General features: G+C 42.6%; 3 protein-coding genes across 3 annotated transcripts; 2 read left to right on the forward strand and 1 right to left on the reverse strand.

Moving 5' to 3' along the window:
- Positions 1–226: 226 nt before the first annotated feature.
- On the reverse strand, positions 227–2,786 carry bbln (bublin coiled coil protein). Its single transcript, XM_088940639.1, has 2 exons — positions 2,394–2,786; positions 227–2,045 (listed from the first exon to the last, which is right to left on the reverse strand). The coding sequence occupies exons 1-2, from the start codon at positions 2,461–2,463 to the stop codon at positions 1,855–1,857; spliced, it is 261 nt and encodes an 86-aa protein (XP_088796765.1). The 5' UTR covers positions 2,464–2,786; the 3' UTR covers positions 227–1,854.
- A 965-nt stretch (positions 2,787–3,751) lies between these two features.
- On the forward strand, positions 3,752–7,803 carry LOC148816074 (uncharacterized). Its single transcript, XM_088940749.1, has 4 exons — positions 3,752–4,186; positions 5,083–5,263; positions 6,339–6,446; positions 7,404–7,803. The coding sequence occupies exons 2-4, from the start codon at positions 5,126–5,128 to the stop codon at positions 7,566–7,568; spliced, it is 411 nt and encodes a 136-aa protein (XP_088796875.1). The 5' UTR covers positions 3,752–4,186; positions 5,083–5,125; the 3' UTR covers positions 7,569–7,803.
- A 1,280-nt stretch (positions 7,804–9,083) lies between these two features.
- On the forward strand, positions 9,084–17,282 carry edf1 (endothelial differentiation-related factor 1). The gene is made up of 5 exons (XM_088940380.1): positions 9,084–9,329; positions 10,136–10,187; positions 13,047–13,207; positions 13,985–14,078; positions 16,541–17,282. The coding sequence occupies exons 1-5, from the start codon at positions 9,252–9,254 to the stop codon at positions 16,600–16,602; spliced, it is 447 nt and encodes a 148-aa protein (XP_088796506.1). The 5' UTR covers positions 9,084–9,251; the 3' UTR covers positions 16,603–17,282.
- The last annotated feature ends 1,697 nt before the right edge of the window (positions 17,283–18,979 follow it).

Here is an 18,979-nt window from a genome sequence, read left to right on the forward strand (position 1 = left end):
GGCAGGCTTCTGTGAGAACTGGCCATGGTGTGAGTGTGTGTTTGTGTCTGTCTGTTTTGCGATGGACTGGTGTCCTATCCAGGGTGTACCCTGCCTTGTGCCACCTGCTTGCTGGGATAGACTGCAGCTCTGAAGAGGATGAAGCAGTTAGAAAACAGATGGAAGTTTTCTTTTAGAATATTATTATACCAACAGTTTTGTCTGAAGAGAATGCCACTGCTGCTGATGGGATTTTAAAATCTTTATTGGCAAATATTTAATATGTCCTTTAAAGTCAAACACAGCAACATGCATCAAACATCTTTTGTACCTTCATCCTGAATATTTACAATCCGTGGTTACTACAGAATGCAAGTTATTTCAGCAGGTACTAGATAAGATACTTTATTGATCCTGTGAGGGAAATTGCAGGATTAATGAAAGTGAAGCAAATTCTGCACTCCACTTGAATTATAAAAAGTCTCTTTAGTATTGATGACCCAAAATATATATTGCTTTAATTGCTATACACTCCAATATTATAGTTCAACTGCATGTTATGTTTTATTTACACATTCAAACTATCAGGAAACAGTAAAAGGTAACAATGCGGCGTCCCAAAATAAATAAATCATTAATCCGCTGCTCTGAAATACATTTCATTAATACAATAAACGGATAAGTCGAACAAATGTGAAAGTTGCAAGCTAATAATTTATTGAGAAAATACAGGAGATGCAACATGGCAAACTCATAGATTCAAAACTTTCAGCAGATAGGAAAGGTTCAAAATGGAAAATGAGAATTTGGCTCAGAATGCTCAGCTCGGAATTAGCAGGAACTAAATTGGTCTCGACAAAAAAGTTACGCCACACGTTGATGGTGTGCAGGAGCAGCCATCTACATGCCTGACAGAACACAGAACACAGAGCTCCTCATTTGCAGACTTCCACACGATAAGATAAGATCACTTTATTGGCCATATGCAATTTCTTGTATTAGGAATTTATCTTTTCTCATTCCCCAGCTTGCTCTCCATGAGACACATAGGCACACAGACGGGGAGAGAAGCTGGGGGTCAGAGCGCAGGGTCAGCCATTTATACGGCGCCCCTGTAGCAGTTGGGGTTAAGGGCCTTGCTCAGGGGCCCAAGGGAGTAGGATTCCTCTGCCGGCCGCGGGATTTGAACTGGCAACCTTCCAGCCACAGGCGCAGATCCTCAGCCGCAGAGCCACCGCACCACCCCCGGGCATCACCTCTGCATTTCCCAATTTCACTTTGCAGCAGATAGTCTGTATAATTTAACAAAGACTGGATTTTCAACTAGTATCCACTGCTTATACAGTTCCCTTTTGGACATAAGGGCCACCAAAAGTAGAGGCATGGTGCATGTTTCTGTACCTAGAAATCTAAGTACACTGCAGACTATGTCAACAAAAATTGCATGAATTTGATAAAGTCCTCCTGCTGGGCCTCTGTGGCTGTTCACAAACAAACCACAGTCAAAAAGTCACTGAAATAAGAAGGAAGTATCAGCAAGGGTCCAAGAAATGTACACCTGACAGCTAATCCATTTCATCTCCTGATTACATCCCACCGGTTCTGCGTTTCCTCATCACCTCAGTGCCCTGCCGCCTGATCTCCAAGCTGGCAAACAACGTAGACTACAAAACTGGCAAGTGACCTCAGGATAAAGTGCTTCCAAACAGGGTCCTGAACATATTTTCACCATCATCCTCCTTGCCCCACCCCAACGCCCCCAGACACTTTCCTCCTCGCCGCTCGTCGAAAAGGGGGACACCCAGAAAGCGGGACGCCACCGGCCCCCAGGCCTCCCCCAAGTCGAGGGGGAAGGGGCGCCGGCTGGGCGGGCCCTCACTGCTCCACGCGGTCCCCATCAGCGGGCTCCCCCGGGGGGTCCGCCAGCTGCTCGCGGAACTCCTGCCTGGCCTGCCGGTTGGACTCCAGCAGGTCCTTCAGCTTGGCATTCAGCACATCGTTGCGCTCCTCCAGGTCATCCAGGCAGGAGTTGATCTGGTCCAGCATGGAGTTAATGGCCGCGTACTCTGGAAGAGACGGCGACAGAAGCACAGTTCTGCACTGCTGGGGTACATCCGGGCCTGCTCCCTAACCCTGATCCTGCCGATGCCTAGCAACTGTCCGGACAGAGTCCCTGACTCAACATCAATCTCACGCTAACCCTCGTCAACGACAATTCCGCCGACAAGCTTAAGAAACAAGATATTATTAAATATGATTATTTAAATAACACTGCTAACAGACACAGCAACAGATGCGTATCGATGAGAAGAATTTTAAGTTACCGGACAGTTGTTGCACAGCGTAAATCAACAATGATAGCTTGCGGTTATATTTTTCAAATTTGTCTTTTAAAAATCACAAAGTGCATTTACCTTCCTCACTGAACTCGTCGTCTTCGCTCACTTCGATGGAAACATTTGGATCTCCATTTGGTCCGGACATGATCTTTGTGGATCACAAAAAAGGGTTTACCACCTAAAACAGTACAGCTTGTTTTGGCGAGCCTAATTTAGATGACAATACCCTTCACTGAACAGGTCAGATTATAGTGCAACGTACATAAATAGGACAGCTACAGAATGCAATCAATGCCTTCAGACACAATGCTAGGTCTATAAACAAGTGAAAAGTACTGCCATACAGCTAGAAACCCAAACTCAGAAGATCGCCATTTATAATAACCTAGTTATTTTAAAAAGCAGAACGAATTCCAGGATCGGCACAGATCAGCTGATCTGATCACAAGAAAGGACAGTAGGGTGTCCATCAATAACGCCTTAAAATTTTACATGAGTTAAGTTTTTTAGTGCACAATTCTTTTAAATATAATAAATAAAAAAAGAAAAAATATTTAAACGCATTAACTGAAATAATTGTATGTAACAAAAATCTTCACCGCCATTTTTAAAAAAAATTTCAAAGGCATCTTGTGAGCTACTTCACACGGGGTCCTTCAGTCAAAGACCCTGCGGGTGTTGTATGTTCGGATAGTAGTTTAGTCTTGCAAGAAAAACAGAAGACTTCTTACAGGGATACCCATTATCTGCGTATTATCCAGTCTTTACAAAAGGCTCCTTCATGAAATAACTCGCTCATTCTGCCATTTAGTCTGTGCTGTTTCGCCATGCATTTAGCAGACGTTTGCCAGCAAGATATTTCAAAGTGCTTTGAGATTATGTATGACGAAAGCCGTAAAAACAGTGATTATTAAGCAGTACATTTTGTGGACAAATCTGCTGCACATTCATTTTTGTTAAGTGTATGTGTAGCATGTTACGTTGCACAGATCTTATTTTTTCTAGGTACATATCAGACAACTTAAAAACCCGATGAACAGGATTAACATTTTAGGAGTATTATGGATTTACTGTACGTGTATACAAAAAAAATCCCACATTCATACACAAAGGAGCAGACAAGAGTCCGTGCTACAGTGATGGTCATGGAATAGCTACTGCATGAAGGGTTTAGGTTACATAATGCTCTTGTGGACACACAACTAAGTACGCACAATGCAAATACTGAAAATTATACATACTGCAAACTGGCTGCTGCCTTTTCTTAAAAAAAAACAGCAGCTAACTTACAAAAACGACAAGGTCTCCCTGAAGCAACATAACGGAAATGAAAAAAAAAGTTATTTGAAAGTTATTTTTCTTTTTCGTGCCAGCTGCCTACAGTAGATCGGTGTCTTTATCTACAAAGCCTACAATGACGTCTTATCCAGCGAGGCACCCCAGTTTACGGCTCTTGGGAAAGTGTGTGTGTGTGTGTTGGGGGGGTGTTCGTCTTTCGCGGCCACAATAGTGGAGACAGTCACGGTGTGAGCGCTAAGGCTTTAGGAAAGCTGATGCCCCTGGGCTCTGAAATCCCTGTTTTCCATTCTTCCCCTCGGCGGAGAGGGCTGACGTCAGGCGAGGTGAGATTCCTGGGATTCTTTCGAGACAAAAGGTCTCTCCAGTGCTCCTACACGGCGACAGACCAACTTCACAGCCGTGCGCTGAAGACGTCCAGTGTCCGAAAGTCATACTTCACGGCTGTTTCAAAACTGGGGAATCGGAGAGCCGTAAATAGGACGGACTTCTCGACAGAAGCATTGTGGTGCCCGCTGAGCTTTAGGAAACCCGCACGGTCCCGGGTTTTTTTTTACAGTCTCCTTAGAAGCGTAAGTGAATTGTTTTCTGTTGTTCCACTAAATGCTGGACTAAAAAGCGCCAGTTTGTCATGCAAGTTGCAATTTGCTCTCCTTCGAAGATATCCTTCCCCCTACTTCGATAGGGTTTCTCGGCTGGAGACTACCAAAAGGTTTAACTCCATGCATATTGTTCCTAATGTCGAGTAAGATGACTGTACAAATGTTGTTTACACAGACGTGCTCGGTATATACTTCGTTTAGGTTTCTATTAAATTACATTACATATTTGCCTTTCTTTCTTTTTCTCTATTGAGATTCATAGAGGATGATCGCTGCCGATATAATGATAATGGCATAGTAGTGACTGTTGGGACTTGTTTTTGTTTTTAGCCTGACACGAATTTAGCGCCAGGTAAATGTTGAGCGCTATGAGGCAATTTACTGTAGCTAATAACCGTAAAGAAGCTTGCATGTGATTGCACAAAAATAAAATGGTCCGACACCTGTTTTTGGGGGGATAACGGTAGTTTCTAATTGGTATCGAATCTACTAATTGAGACGACGTGAAACTGTATATATTTTGAAAAGTTAAAAAAAAATCACCCCCAAATTAAGTTGCTCTGGGTTCAGGTACATTTCTTCCACAATCAGCCCGTGTAGTGCGGCATTCTGACATGCCACAAAATCGAGCAGCCTCAACACAGAGGAAATATTAACCTCGGCTGCAGAACACCGAGCAACTTTCACCCCCCACCCCAACACCGGATCTGGTGGTGATTATGGCTTGTGCATGCCGCAGGGTCTGACGTGGACGCTCATGCCGAAGTCGTATATTTTTCACTCCTGAGGGGGGCAGTTGCAGGAGTTGCAGGAGAGCTGCGCGTTCCCGAGCGCTGACGCGGCGATGCGCCTCTTGGTTTCGGCAGGCCGGAGCCCGCGGCGCGTCCGTCCCCCGCCAGGCTGGCGGCAATGCCTGCGACAGAAGGGCCGAAGGCGGGGGAAAGCCTGGAGCTCATGGAGGCTCTGGAGGGTCGCCTCCGGGAGCAGGCTGACCGGCTGGAGCACCTGCGGCTCTCCGCCACGGAGCTGAAGGAAAACATGGCGGCGGTAGGACACTTGCCCGCTCCGGGGTTTGAACCCAAACGCCTTCGTCACCTACGTTCAGCCTCAACCCTAACTCTTTCCTAGCCCTAATTCTTGACCTAACCTTGGTCTAAACCAAATTTTTATGTTTCTGGGAGAGTATTTAAATAAGTGGACCTGCAAAGTCCCACACACATTCAAGATCAGAACACTTGACAGTAGGGCTGTGCAGTCCAGTCCAGGTCCTGCAGGTTTTAATTCCAGCACGGGTCTTATTGAGCTAAACCGCTGAATGGCTGGTCTCATTGGACCAATTGAACATCTTCTCCCAGTTATTCAGGTGCTGTGTCTCTAAAGGACACCTTGACAACTTGTCCTCTGGGACCAGGTCTGAACTCCCCCTGCTGGCTCCTGGACATCTCACACATTCCTACACATGACTCCTTCCTCAGTCTCCCAACTTTGGGATCACTAGACTATGGGGTTATGAGTCAACGATGCACTAAAGCATATTGGGGACTTTCTTTTTGGAACTTTTTCAGTCTCTGGGGGGCCAAGCTTTTCCTGCTCAGCAGGAGACGGTGGCTTCTGGGTAAAAAACAGCTCTCTGCAGTTAATGAAAGAAAACATCCTCTCTAGTAGGCGGAGGTCCATGATCTGTCCTTGGCTAAATCCAATGACATTTTGGGTGGAGTGCGGGTGGTGACCCACAGTTCTAGTTTTCATAGCAGCTGGTCTTTTTTTAATTGAATCTTTAATTGAGCCAATCGATTTCCCGAACCCAAGAGGTTTCAAAGAAACAACAGAACACTCTGTGTTTAGGACCTGTAAATGACTGAAAAGGCCTGAGTAATTACATAACTGTGTCAGTTAAGGGATTAGCTATATAACTGGGTTCTCTGGAATACATACCAGGGAATCAGATTGGATCCCAGTCACATAACTGGAACTGCATGTAAAGACTGCAGGAATTGTGGACACTGGATACTCCTAGCATTGATCCCTAGGTATCCGAATGTCTATTATCTCTTTTCCATAGTAAGAACTTTGCCAGTGATTAAACTTCATTACGAAACTGGTGTTATTTGTTTGATTCCAGCAAAACAGCATCGACCTGAAGATGTCCATCGCTGACCATCTGGATTGGCTGGCCCGACTTAGCGAGCGAATGGAGACTCTGCAGATGAGCACAGCTGTGTTTGTGCAGGTGAGAAGGAAGATCAAAAGTGGCAGATTCAAAGGGGCATTTCTGAGAAGACTGTGACTGCTTCCTTTAAATTGAGAAACGTTAGATACCGTGCATCATGACATACATGTGATCTGGTGTGTGTCCTTGCAGTGGGCTCCGTAATTCTATTCCACAGACAACATCTGCATGAACCGTTATACATAGCTTGTTGTATTTTAAAATTTGAAAGATTTATCCATTCAAAACCATTGTATGAATTGTAGGTACAAAGTCAAATAAATGCTACCCACTGCATTGCTTTTAAATTGGGATTTAAGATATTTTTTTTCGACAGCAAGGAAAGGCGAAGTGTAGATACAGAGATAGTAATGTTTCAAGGTTTCTTAAAACTTTCTGATATGATCCAGTAATTACAATATTGATTATCACTGCAATGCTTGTCATAATCTGGCCATTAAATTTCCCTGTAATGTTAAGACCTGGGGTGGCACAGTGCCACAGTGGTTGGCTTTGCTACCCTGCAGCCCTGGGGCCCTTGGTTCTATAAAGGACCATGTCTGCATGGAGTTTTGCATGTTCTCCCCATGTTTGTGTGGATTTCTGCCAGGTGCTCCGGTTTCCTCCCATAGCCCAAAGACACACTGGTAGGTTAATTGGCTGCTGGGAAAACTGGCCCTGGTGTGATTGTGTGCATGCTTGTGTCTGTCTGTGCCCTGCGATGGGTTGGCATCCACCCAGTGTGTACCCTGCTTTGTGCCCGCTGCTTGCTGGGAAAGGCTCCAGCTCCCCTATGATTCTGTATGGAATAAAGCTGCTATAAAGTGAATGAGCTCAGTTTTAGTCTTTCTGCAGGCATCTGTTGAAAGAAAGCGTGTCCACTAGGCTGGCAGGCTTAAATCAGGACGTCTTTGTCCTGCTGAGGAGTACCTCTTTCTGTTGTAATCGTACTCAAGAGATTGTTCTTTTTATTCCCAGATGAACACCAAGCCTCGCACCTGGGGCAGCACGCAGGGTTCCAAGCGCTATGGACGCAGGCCCAGGCCGCCGTTCGGCGACGATGCCCAGTCTGAGTTTGGCTGGTCTCCCGCGCGCACGCGCAGGAACAGTGACGCGGCCTCGGAATTGTCCTGTGCCTGGTAGCCGCTTTGCACCATTCCTAGTAATCGTGACATCGGCAAGAATGACCTTTGTCCCCCCCCCCCCCCCCGCAGTGAAGAGATGGTGACCTTTCAACTTTCACTTGTGTCAGCCAATCAGGATTTCAGCCTTGTGCTCACAGATTGACCTTTCACCTCTGACACTAACCAGCATATCGCATGGCGTCCTCATGTTGGTCATTTACACTGAAAAAGATTAAATATGAGGTTTCTATGAGTATTATGATGTTGAATCCTATTCTTTCAGAGGCAGCGAAAGAGCTTCGTCAGGGCAGCATGGAGTTGCAGTGGTTAGCACTGCGCTGGGGCCACAGGAATTGAGTTTGAGACCCCCTAATCTGAAAGGATCTAAACGCATCAGAATGTTTCCGTTTGCACCTAAATCATTTTGAATTTCCGTTTCAACTTTCCTTGAAGCAAAGTGTTCGCTAATCTTAAAACTTTAGTATCATCTGCGAACTCGATTAGTTTAGCCAAACGTAGACCGTCAGTGGAAATTAGGAAGAGCCGTGGTCCTGATACAGACCCCTGGGGAACTCCCCTGATGAATTCGCCTGAAGTTGAGCCTTCGTGCACACCACCTCATTTGTGCTAGAATGGGAGATCTCTAACACAAAGCCTGAGTTCTGCTGAAAGCAGGCTTGAAGGACCAATAACGTAGGAATGCAGGAAGTCACAGTGCATTGCACTGTAATTGTGAGAAGTTGATTATGCCACCTGGAGAGCTTTCCTCAGCTCGAAAAGCAGAATGCATTTCTCCATCCCCTTTAGACATCCCACTTCTTTCTGACCATGAATGCTGTGTTGGGAAAAGAGGTGTATTTGGAATGAATCTATGTTTAAACACCATCGTAGAAAGAAGATTTCTGGCTTAAAGAAAGGCAGAGCTCTGCTGTGGGTTGCACAATCTGCCCCCAACCGGTTGACGCTATAAATTCAAACTTGCGCTGCTGTGAGTTCCCTGGGGAGGCGCTGTGTACAGTGTAACGGATTTGTCAAAGCAAGTGATCGAGAGACCATTGGGAATCAAACTCTTGCACCCTTCTGTCCCAAACGTCCAGAAATTCCCTAATTTTACATGCCTAAAATGTACGTGTGATGTTTTTGGCCTATAATATACAGGCTGATGAAAACGAGATGTTCTTAGCATATTTTTAAATATCCCCTGTACTGCCCCACCTACTCTGCAGGGTATGCGCCTGCCCACCAGCAAAGTCTGCAAACAACCAGCTAAACGGGAGGTGAGCTGCATTAACTCCGCTTCCAGAGCCTGCCAACCCACGTTTCTTCATTCGTCTTCAGCACGCCGCTGGCCCGATTTCGGCCTGTCATGTCATGACATGACGCGACGCGAAGCGGCGGCCGGCAGCTCAGCCGGCTGCAGCTGCCGACGAGCGGCAATGGCCGGCGCCGCCGCGCGAGCCCAGCTCCCTGTAAACAGTATTCCCCGGGCGGTGACGTCAGCCGCAGGTTTCTGGTAAGTTCCACACCAGGCCCCGCCCCCCGGGCTCCAGCTCTGTGTCTGCGACGAGAGCGTTTAAATAAAGCTTCGAAGAAAACGTGCGTCTGTTTCGGGGGTAACTTCTGCGGGTACGGATTTTGTGGAGGGGGGGGAGAAAGCGACGTCGCGTCATAACCTGTGTAAATAGAGACTTATCCTTTCACAATGGCAGAAAGTGACTGGGATACCGTGACTGTCTTGAGGAAGAAGGGCCCGACTGCGTCGCAGGCGAAGTCCAAACAGGTAAAGTGGGCAGCCTCGCGGTGGCTGGTCTCCGGGGCTCCGCACTAATCGAGCCCGGGGACGGGAGCGGGAGGACTGGGCCTCTCGGCTCGATCCCGGGTGCAGACCGTAAACGACTCGTCCTTTTCGCCCGACGACGCTACCGAATGCCGAAGGAGGCGTCGTCAGACAAGAAACCGTGCGTTATAGTTTGCCCAAAGGTATACACGGCCACACTGTTAGTGTGTTTGCATTACATATGTGCAGGGTGACGTGCGGGAGTTGTTAAAAGTCCAGTGTTCTCCACCCAACGACATACTAGTTTTCCCTATAAACCTATAATATGTTTTTTTTTCTTTAACGTTATTAAACTGTGGGAGCTGACCCCATTTTCGCCTGTGAGTTTCGAGGTGACCGTGTCGGGTGGAGAGATTGGCGTCGGGCGGTCCACTGGTTAATGTTCAGGAAATCGGGGTACTCGTTATATTACAGATGCATAGTACTGATGTTATCCTCCTGCGTGCATCGTCATTACAACGAGGAACAGCACGAACAGGCGTCCTCAGACCAGAAGCCAGCCGTTCATGAATTGTCACTCCATGTAACTTCAAGCGGCCGTCTCTCGGTTGGGAGGAGGCGACCTGCCCGTTCAGCGCCCATCGTTGCTGACACGGTGCTTGCAAAACGCTACGATGGTAGTGAGCCGGTTTCAGTAAATCTGTGTCAAATATATTTTGAAGACCCCCCCCCCCCCCCATCCCCCCGAGGAAATGCCTATGACGAAGCTTTTGCAAATGCCCTCTGTAATGATGGACTTTGTCTTCCAGGCAGTTATCGCAGCACAGAGAAGAGGAGAGGAGCTCGAAACCACAAAGAAATGTAAGAATCGTGGAGAGTTGTGAAGTGTGCTACTATGCATTTTGTTTTTGTTTTTTTCAAAAACCTGGAAGTGTATATTGCCTGTGACTTTGTGTCATGTCACATGGCTTTGTCCTGCTGGGCGTGCTTGGAGTCCCTGTGTATCCACCTGCATGTCCCTGAGCTTTTGGACTGCTTATCATAAGGGTGCAGTTTGTTATGGGGACATGAAGAGTTCTCCAAGCTTGTCAGACTTTATACTAGGTAGTCTTGTAGATTTACTACATTACCAAATGTAAAATTTACATTTGAGGGTTTGAAACTTTGTGCAAGTCGCGTAGGAAGTAAATCACTGTTCCTATTTGGTTGATACGTCATTTTAAATACCACCAAGTAATGGTCTCCTGCTGTAATTTCCATCTTGTCTACTAAAAGGCTTACATTTCTGTCCATGGCCAGTGCGTTTATAATATAATACATTTATAATAGTTTTTTTCCACCTAAGGTTTAAGAAATGTGACTTGAAAACATTTTCTTTCAGTGCTTGACCTCGAAGAAACTTTTGAGTTAAAGATTTGTCTGCTTATCACAGAAGGTGTTTTCCCATGGCATTGAATTACAGTCGGTGTTGGTTTTCACCAGACTTTCTGGATTATTAGAGGAAGCAGTAGTTATCGAGCTTGGGGAAGGCCCTTTAAAAAGGTTATGACTGTTTGTAGATGCCTTGATTACAGTGAATGGATACAGAAACAGTAGTGCATAACCATTTGCAAAAACAGACGTCCTTTTGGTTATCTTTAATAGTTTTATAGTTTTATCTTATCCTCTAAACGTACAAGTCTGAGAAATAGGTGTAAAACTGGCATACGGGGACGCAGTGCAACTTTTAACCTGTGTGTGTGTGTGTGTGTTAGGTATTTTTCAAACCCTGCAAATACATTAAAGAGACAAGGGAGTTCCACTTACAGCAAGTGGACAAGGTGCTCTTAATGTAACACCAAATCTTATTTAGTCAGAGTAGCGATACCGGAATCCTCTTGACAGTAAATGAATGTCCAGCATTTTTTTTTCCCCAGTACTGTTTTTTCTTATTTTGGCGAACCTTTATTTGGGGGGTTTCTGCAATGGACAGCTATTTATAAATACATGTAAGATTCACTAATCCCCCAGCTTTTTTTAACATACTTTGAAATAACGTTAATTGGCTTGCTGTATGTTGAGTTGACAGGGAAAACAGGAGGGATTGCATCATCTCGGTTCGACTGCTGTTAGACACAGTACCACTCTATAACATGCCCACGTGCTCCAGCAGTGGTTTTACCCATATTGAGTTATTTTTTGCAGAAATAATGTGTTTGTAGTTTGAACACTAATTCATAACTAGTTTTCGTTCTGTAGTCATGATTGATTGATACTATGGTGCGATTAGTAAGCCGGATAAAGTGCATGTTATGCAAAAAAACAGTGGGGGTGGCAAAAATAGAAAAAGCTGCAAGGAGCAGCAGAAATATTTAGACGATCATTTGGGTAAACACTTGCCAAAATTACTGTTGTGAAGCACATGGTGATCCACACAGGACGTGGTAACAAATTATAGGTAGTAAGTGTCTAATTCTAAGTGTCCTAAAGCCTTGGGCGTATTTTTTTCTTATGCAGGTTCCTCTGTTTTCTCATCCAGACCCTGTGGGGAATCGATAAGATGCCAGTAGCGCTTGGGTATACAGCAAAATGTGTGGGACTTAAAATCAGAGAAGTTAATGGCCAACCTTTATTTCCCATATCAAGACTTTTTAAGAAGGTTGTGCTCACCATACCAGTAAAAGGTTTCTGCTCGTGAGGAATTCTTTCTGAAAGTACAGACCGGGTAAAGGAATTAAATCTCTTCAGTCTAGTCCAAAAGGCATTAGAGTAGGGATGGGAGCATGTGAAATATTAAGGGGTATACATCAGTTAAACCCAAAGAATTATTTAGTAGTGAAATAAGGACACCGAGTTGCACATGGGATGTAAAAGGCATTTCACTCGGAAGGGGGAGGAGAAAACAATTCTTTACACAATGACTGGCTGGTTTTCCCATTGAGGCCTTGGCTTAACCATCAAGAAGAGGCGAAACAGCTGTTTTTTTCTTTAAATTTCCATTAATTTGGCCCATGCCTAGACATTGTATTGTCTGAGCGGTGCACCCTGACCATGCTTACACAAACAGGTAAAAGGTAAAAAAAAACAGTTGTGGTTCTCACTGTTTAGAACAAGTTTTAAAATGTACACTTTTATTTCTGTCTTTTTGCCCATTTGCTGTTTATATAAACCAATCTTCTATTTACATGTACCTGTGCACTTTAGAATGTTACACTGGGAAATGGTTCCAAGTACGACTGTATGTCAGGGCAGTACACTCATAAGCTGTTGCTATGCTGTTATGTCAATTAAAAAAAAAAACTTTTCTGTGCCAGTGGACTTGATTGTTTTGAACGTTAAGGTAGACATTCATTTATAGGTCATATAACTGTTTGTGACTATCTTTAATTTTATCTGCTGTATGACGTTGAACAAGATGTAGAATTTGCATGAGGTGGACACTGTTTTAGAAATGCTTAATCTGTCATTTATCTTATACCTTGGTTAAGCGTTTTAGCTATTCCATGCATCTCTTTGCAGCAGTGTATATGAACGTGATAAAAACATGCTTGTGTTTGATTCTTATCTTACAATAACGGCAAAACCAGTGAAAGTTGCTACAACAGTGTTTTATTCTTAATGCAGTGGTGCGTTTTGAATGCCATTATTTCTGTGCTCTGTGGTCTAGGAGAAATGCATCGTGTATTTTCTGAGTGGGGCCGCGGGAGCCAGCTAGTGCTTTACTGTGCTGTGATTCCACAGGGTCTGCAGGACAAAACAAGCAGCACGTGGTGACCAAAAACACAGCCAAGCTTGATCGGGAGACGGAAGAACTGCACCACCAGAGGGTCTCGCTGGAGGTGGGGAAAGTCATCCAGCAAGGCAGACAGGCCAAGGGGCTGACCCAGAAAGACCTGGCCACTGTGAGTAACACCGTGACCTACCTGGAAAGGAAACGGTACTTGCTGAAATAACTCCGCTAATGCATGCGATACCAGAGGTGTTTTGCAGCAGATATTAAATCTGAATGACTTCAGGGTTATTTAGCATCTGGTTGGTATAGCTGAGTTTTTTTTAATCTGTGTGTTATTTACATCCCACACCTGAAAGGGAGTGTTTGCCTTCTACACATCAAACACTACATGAGCACTATTTTAACAGTATGTCAGGATTTCTCCCAAGTCAGAAGTACATACCTTATGTTGGTATGTTTGAAATATAGCTATTTAATGTAAGATATATAGATACAAATTGGAACATTATGGTCATTGACATCATTAAAAATGATAGTTTAGTGCTTCAGGGAAGGTATTCAGTAAAGAGCATGATTTCATCAAGTTTTTAAACACTCAATAATTGAAACTGAGCAGTAATAAAGAACTGCAGAATGCTTAAACTGAGCTAGTGTGAGCTGATTCTAATGTGCCCAGATCGGTATATGTGTTTTGGTCATTTGAGCTAGTAATAACTTAAGACCACCTAAAAAATCCTCAAATGTAACATTTCTGTGCCTTTTTTTCATTTTATGGTTCAGAAAATTGGTAATATACGAAAGGACGTTAAATTTGTCTAATAAATTAAGAAATCCTGTAATATGTTTGGATTTAAGGCACAAGTTAAATGTATGTTTTGCTGTAATTTATTTAATGTTCACATTTGGTGGAAATCATTACATTTTCCTACGTTTCTTATTTCCGTAGAAAATCAATGAGAAGCCTCAGATCATTGCGGACTATGAATGCGGAAAAGCCATTCCTAACAACCAGGTCTTGGGGAAGATTGAGCGAGCTATTGGTGAGTATTCACACTTGTTCACTGGTAACTACAGACTCACTAATGCGGAACCTGTTGGATGTCTGTCCTGATTCAGGACTTATGAACTAAAAAATAGGTCTGTCTTCACAAGGAAATGCAATGCAATGCAATGCAATGCTAAGGGATTGAATATGACACTGCATTCATTTCTGCCATTTTGCTTGTCAAGGGATTGCTGCTTAGAGCTTTGAGCTATAAGGGTATACTGCTAGTTGACAGACTGTTTATGGAAACGGTACACAGGCTTGTTTGTGCTGTATGGTGAACATGTCTCGACAGGAATTTGCACGTTTGAATAGGTATGTGCTTAAGAACAGTGGCGCTTGAATTGTCTTGAAGTTGCAAGCTGCTCATTCATGACTCCCGAAGCTCTTAATAATAAAATTGTGAATATCATTTTAAAGCCGTGTAAAACAAATTATGAAAATTAATTCAAGCATTTTCTTCTGAGAAATGTATAGTACATTAAATGCCTCTTTAATGGTTTATATATAACGTGTAATGCTATAATAAATGAAAAAAACTGAATTCACACTATTGTGCCTTTTGTGTACTGTTTTTTGCGCAATTGCGGATTTCTCTCCGGAACGCCTGAGCCCTGAGCTATCGGCTCTACAGACCCCCACAGCTTCCTGTTAATTACTCCTATGATGTGTAGAAAGTGTATCGCTACGGAATGAGTCAATTATTTTGAGATCTCTATTTCAACACTCAGTACCCTTCCCCCTTGTTTTGTTTCAGTGATTCCCTTTGAAATGTCTTTGGGAACTGCGTAATGTCCAGTAAGCAATTACAGCACAGTTTATACCCCTTTCATGCAGCACTTGTTCCTTTGTGTATCTGTGCACTTGATCTGCACTACTGACGTTCTTCAAAAGTACTTCATGGTTTTCACTTCATCTGCGTGTCCCATAAACTACTTATTTGCATTTAATCATGTTAGTAATGCGTTGTTCATCAACTAGGTGCAGTTGTAAAAATGAAACTCAACGTTATATGATGTAATCATAAATAACTTGGCACGTGACTGCTGCAACATGAGGTCATTTACCCAGCCAACTCTAAAGTACTGTAGCTGTTAGTTCTCTTATGTGCCCCCATTGACTTGCCTGTATGTTGGGTGAGGATTTTAAACCAGGTATGCATAAATGTCACAGGCTGGTGGCATCTTGCTGTTTATAGGCAAAGTGTGTGTCAACAAAACAAAAAAAAAAAGATTCCAACGCATAGTTCTGCTTGGGGATAAATACCATATGTATTAAATTAATATAGCATTTTTACACCAGCATGGAATTAATTTAATTTCATGATGTTTTGTAAATTATTCTTTAAAGGGAATTGGAGTGTTTGGGAATAGTTATCTATTGTTTAGTGTAATACAACTGAGTTTTTTTTTATCACATTTTACAAATTGGTGGAAAATACTAAAATCTCAGGAGTTAAATTTTACTTTTTCTCGTGTAGTAAGGAATCAGTCAGTCTTTAAACATCAAAATTAACTTATCTAAGAGTGCTAACTGGTAGCAAAAGCAGTAGACTTGTGCCCAACTTTTGTTTTTCAGATGTTGAGTAGTCATCTGTACTTTGTTGTTGACATTTTATTTCTGAATAAAATCCTCTTTCATGCTGAAAATGTGTGTAAATGGCCAGTTTCACCCGTATTTTTAAAACTTTACCCAGACTTTTGAAAAGACAATTCTTTCAAATCTGGGTGAATGTTACAAACTACAACTCCAAAATATAATATACAGTACTTGTATCTTAATGATACTAGATGCTCCTCCTGAATCAGTGGATTCCTTAAGGTGTGACATGTACTAGTACCATCCAAATGCAAAAACCATCTATTGCATGAACTGGCAGTACACTAGGCAACTACAAAAGATAGCATCTTAAGTTAATATTTAAAGAGCAGTTTATGGGATTGCTTATTTTGGTTTAATGCTAATAGAATAGTTTGCAGTCTGAGCCAGCTTTTACAACATAAGGTACATGTGGTATTGATGTTTACAGAATTTATAGGTACAGCCGTATGAAAAATGTTTTCTCAGAAGGCAGTGTACAATAACACTAGTGTATAGCATTTGACCTCTGTAATTGTGTATGTAACGCATGTATTAGTTACTTTTCCATGTAACTTCCAGTGTGCACAGAAAACAATTGCTTTAAAGTTTTAATTTTAATTCTTGAAAAGGGTTCTTTTTAACGTGGGTATGAAAGAAGGCACAAATGGTAATAATGGATCCCATTTGGTATGTTTGAAAAGGCTATGGGTTGGTTCAAGCCTGTTGTAAGCATGAACTGTTGGCATGAGTAATTGGCAATAAAGGACCTTTGAGAGAAATATTTAGAAGGGGATTGGTCAGGAAACCTACCTGTATAGGGCAGCATCTTGAAATGTTACTACCTTTAATGAGTGTCCCTTTCTTTCTCTTTTCCAGGGATGAAGCTGCGCGGGAAGGATATTGGACTACCCCTCGAGGCGGGTCCAAAGACAAAATGAACACAAAGCCTCGAAGTCAGCCCCCAGTGCCATCGGGGCTGATCTCGGCTGGTTCCCACGGGAGAACCAGGGTGTTCAAGGTCATTGCCAAGACGAGGAGTGATGGCTTTCATACACAAGATCCCAAATTCCTGTGGTTTAAAGTGTTGGGTTTGGCATGAAACAGGCTCCTGGAAAAGATGTTCCTGCTTTTTTTGGTTTTGGTTCATACCTATTACCAGAATTTTACCACTGTTCTTTGAATATATTTTCTTTTAAAGAATCATTAAAGTTCCATCCATTTTTAGGCAGTGCGTTTAAAGCAACTGTTAACCCTGGGATTTCCTGGGGGTATTTCTTCACATACGATACGGAGACCCTCCCGAGTTGTTGTTTGGACTTAAATAAAGATAAAACCCTTTGGCATTTCACCTGCATTTGTGGCTTTTTTAATTTCTGATTTGGTGCGGCAGCCCTTTTCTTTCAGTTACTCTTAGTGGAGATTCGCAAAGTCTCTACCTTGCCTGCTTGAACAGGGCTTTTTTAAAAAAATATTTTACAAGCTTGTGCACAGTATACTATGCCAATATCTTAGGTGCTAATACATCACAATTGGGCACTGGTTCTCTGTTTCTCAGCAGCTGTTGTCACACATCTGTATGAGCTATTTGGAAAGAGAAAATTAAATATATGATGTGCAAGTACTGTTGTCCTTGTTTTGATTGTTTTTTTTTTTGTTTTGAAATGACAAGAATGTTTGGTAAATGATGAAGTGTTGTGTCTTTCAGCTCAATGTAAGGATTTCTCATATTTTACCTTGAAACTGAATCGTTGTTCTGTTTTTAAGAGTGATATAATTTCCAGGCTAAAAGATACTTTAGAATTCCTTGAGCAGTTTTAATGAAAGAACAGTAAGAGTTCATTTGACTACTGAGGAACTTGCTGTGGTAGTTAACAGTATCAAGGTGGTTGTTGGTCTCGGACAATGGTACGTTCTCCTTGTGCATTGTCCTGCAGTGTGCTCTGATAGTGTGCCTAGTTTGTAGATGTTTGATAGATTAAACATTGCAGTGGTGCTCTGTGGCCAACATTAACTCTTTACTCAGTTGGGATGTAAAAATTCCACAAGTGGGTAAATAAAGGCTTGTCTAGAATTAAAAATTTAGATCACAATAAAGTAAGATGAGATTAGTGGACATTTAGTTTTTAATGTTTGTATGGGGTATATTTTTAACCTCCGAAGCTAATCCAGTGGAGCTACTGCCTCTTCTCGCATAGTCATCAACAAATTATCTTTTCAGGTTCTCCACTAATCAGGATGGAAGATTTGTAATTCCCTCCCGATAGGACTTGTAGCCGAAAAAGTTTGGAATGTCAATGGGATAATGTGGCATCTAGGGTATGGTGAACCCTCAAGCCAGAATCTGCAGATTGGGGATAGTTCTGCTCCACAGGTATATATCTTCTTTGGCTTCCAGCAGTGGCTGTGCAAGCTATACGTCTGTGATGTTCATAACAAGCTCCCTGTGGATCAATCCTGTTGATGACACACTAATCCACATTTAACATTTCATCTGTTAAGTGAAATGTCAATGTACCTACTGCACAAAAGATTGTCATTTTGCTTACTGTGATAAAATTGTTAAGCAGTGATGGGTTTCTTTTGATGGTCAGTATGTAACTATTATCAGTACAAGATCACTGTAGAGCAGATGGGTATAAAAATACTGGTCTACACAAAACATTTTCAGGAGCTTTTGAATGGGTTTGTAATAGTGGTCAATTCCAGAAGTAATTAAGTGCACTTTTAAACAAGATGAATAACATTCAAGAAACGTCTGAAAAACTGCACTAGTTTGCAGAGAAACAAGAAAAATTATTAAATTAAATTATTTTTCTTAACTGAGAGTTACAGGCGTTTTCCACTAGATGGCAGTCTATCCATGCATAAAATACACAAGGTTCAGACGACATGCATACTCTCGAAAACCAATATATGAGCACAACGATTGGTTTATGGGTTGTTGTTGTATGCATGGATAGTTCACTTTTTGTAAACCCAGCCCTAAAAAATGTTTTGATGAATCACATTAATACCACTGGTACTTGGCAGTGTGGCTGAAAAATAATAAAGGGGCAGACTCGGCTTGTAACTTCATTTTCAGATATGTCTGTTTTAAGTAATTCTAGCCATTTTCTTCATGGTTAACCAGCAATATCAGTTCACTAGGGAGCAACGGTTCACAACGTCCATAAATTACCAGCAAATCAAATCGGCTGTATTCTACTGCAAAAAGTTTTACTGCGTGTACAGTATACTGTACAGTATGTAGTAATCAGAAAACATCTATCTATCCATTTTCTAATCCAACACAGGGTCACAAGGAAGCCAGAGCCT

The sequence above is a fragment of the Atractosteus spatula genome, chromosome 23, assembly GCF_055471065.1.
Source record: "Atractosteus spatula isolate fAtrSpa1 chromosome 23, fAtrSpa1.hap1, whole genome shotgun sequence".
Classification (NCBI taxonomy): domain Eukaryota; kingdom Metazoa; phylum Chordata; class Actinopteri; order Semionotiformes; family Lepisosteidae; genus Atractosteus; species Atractosteus spatula.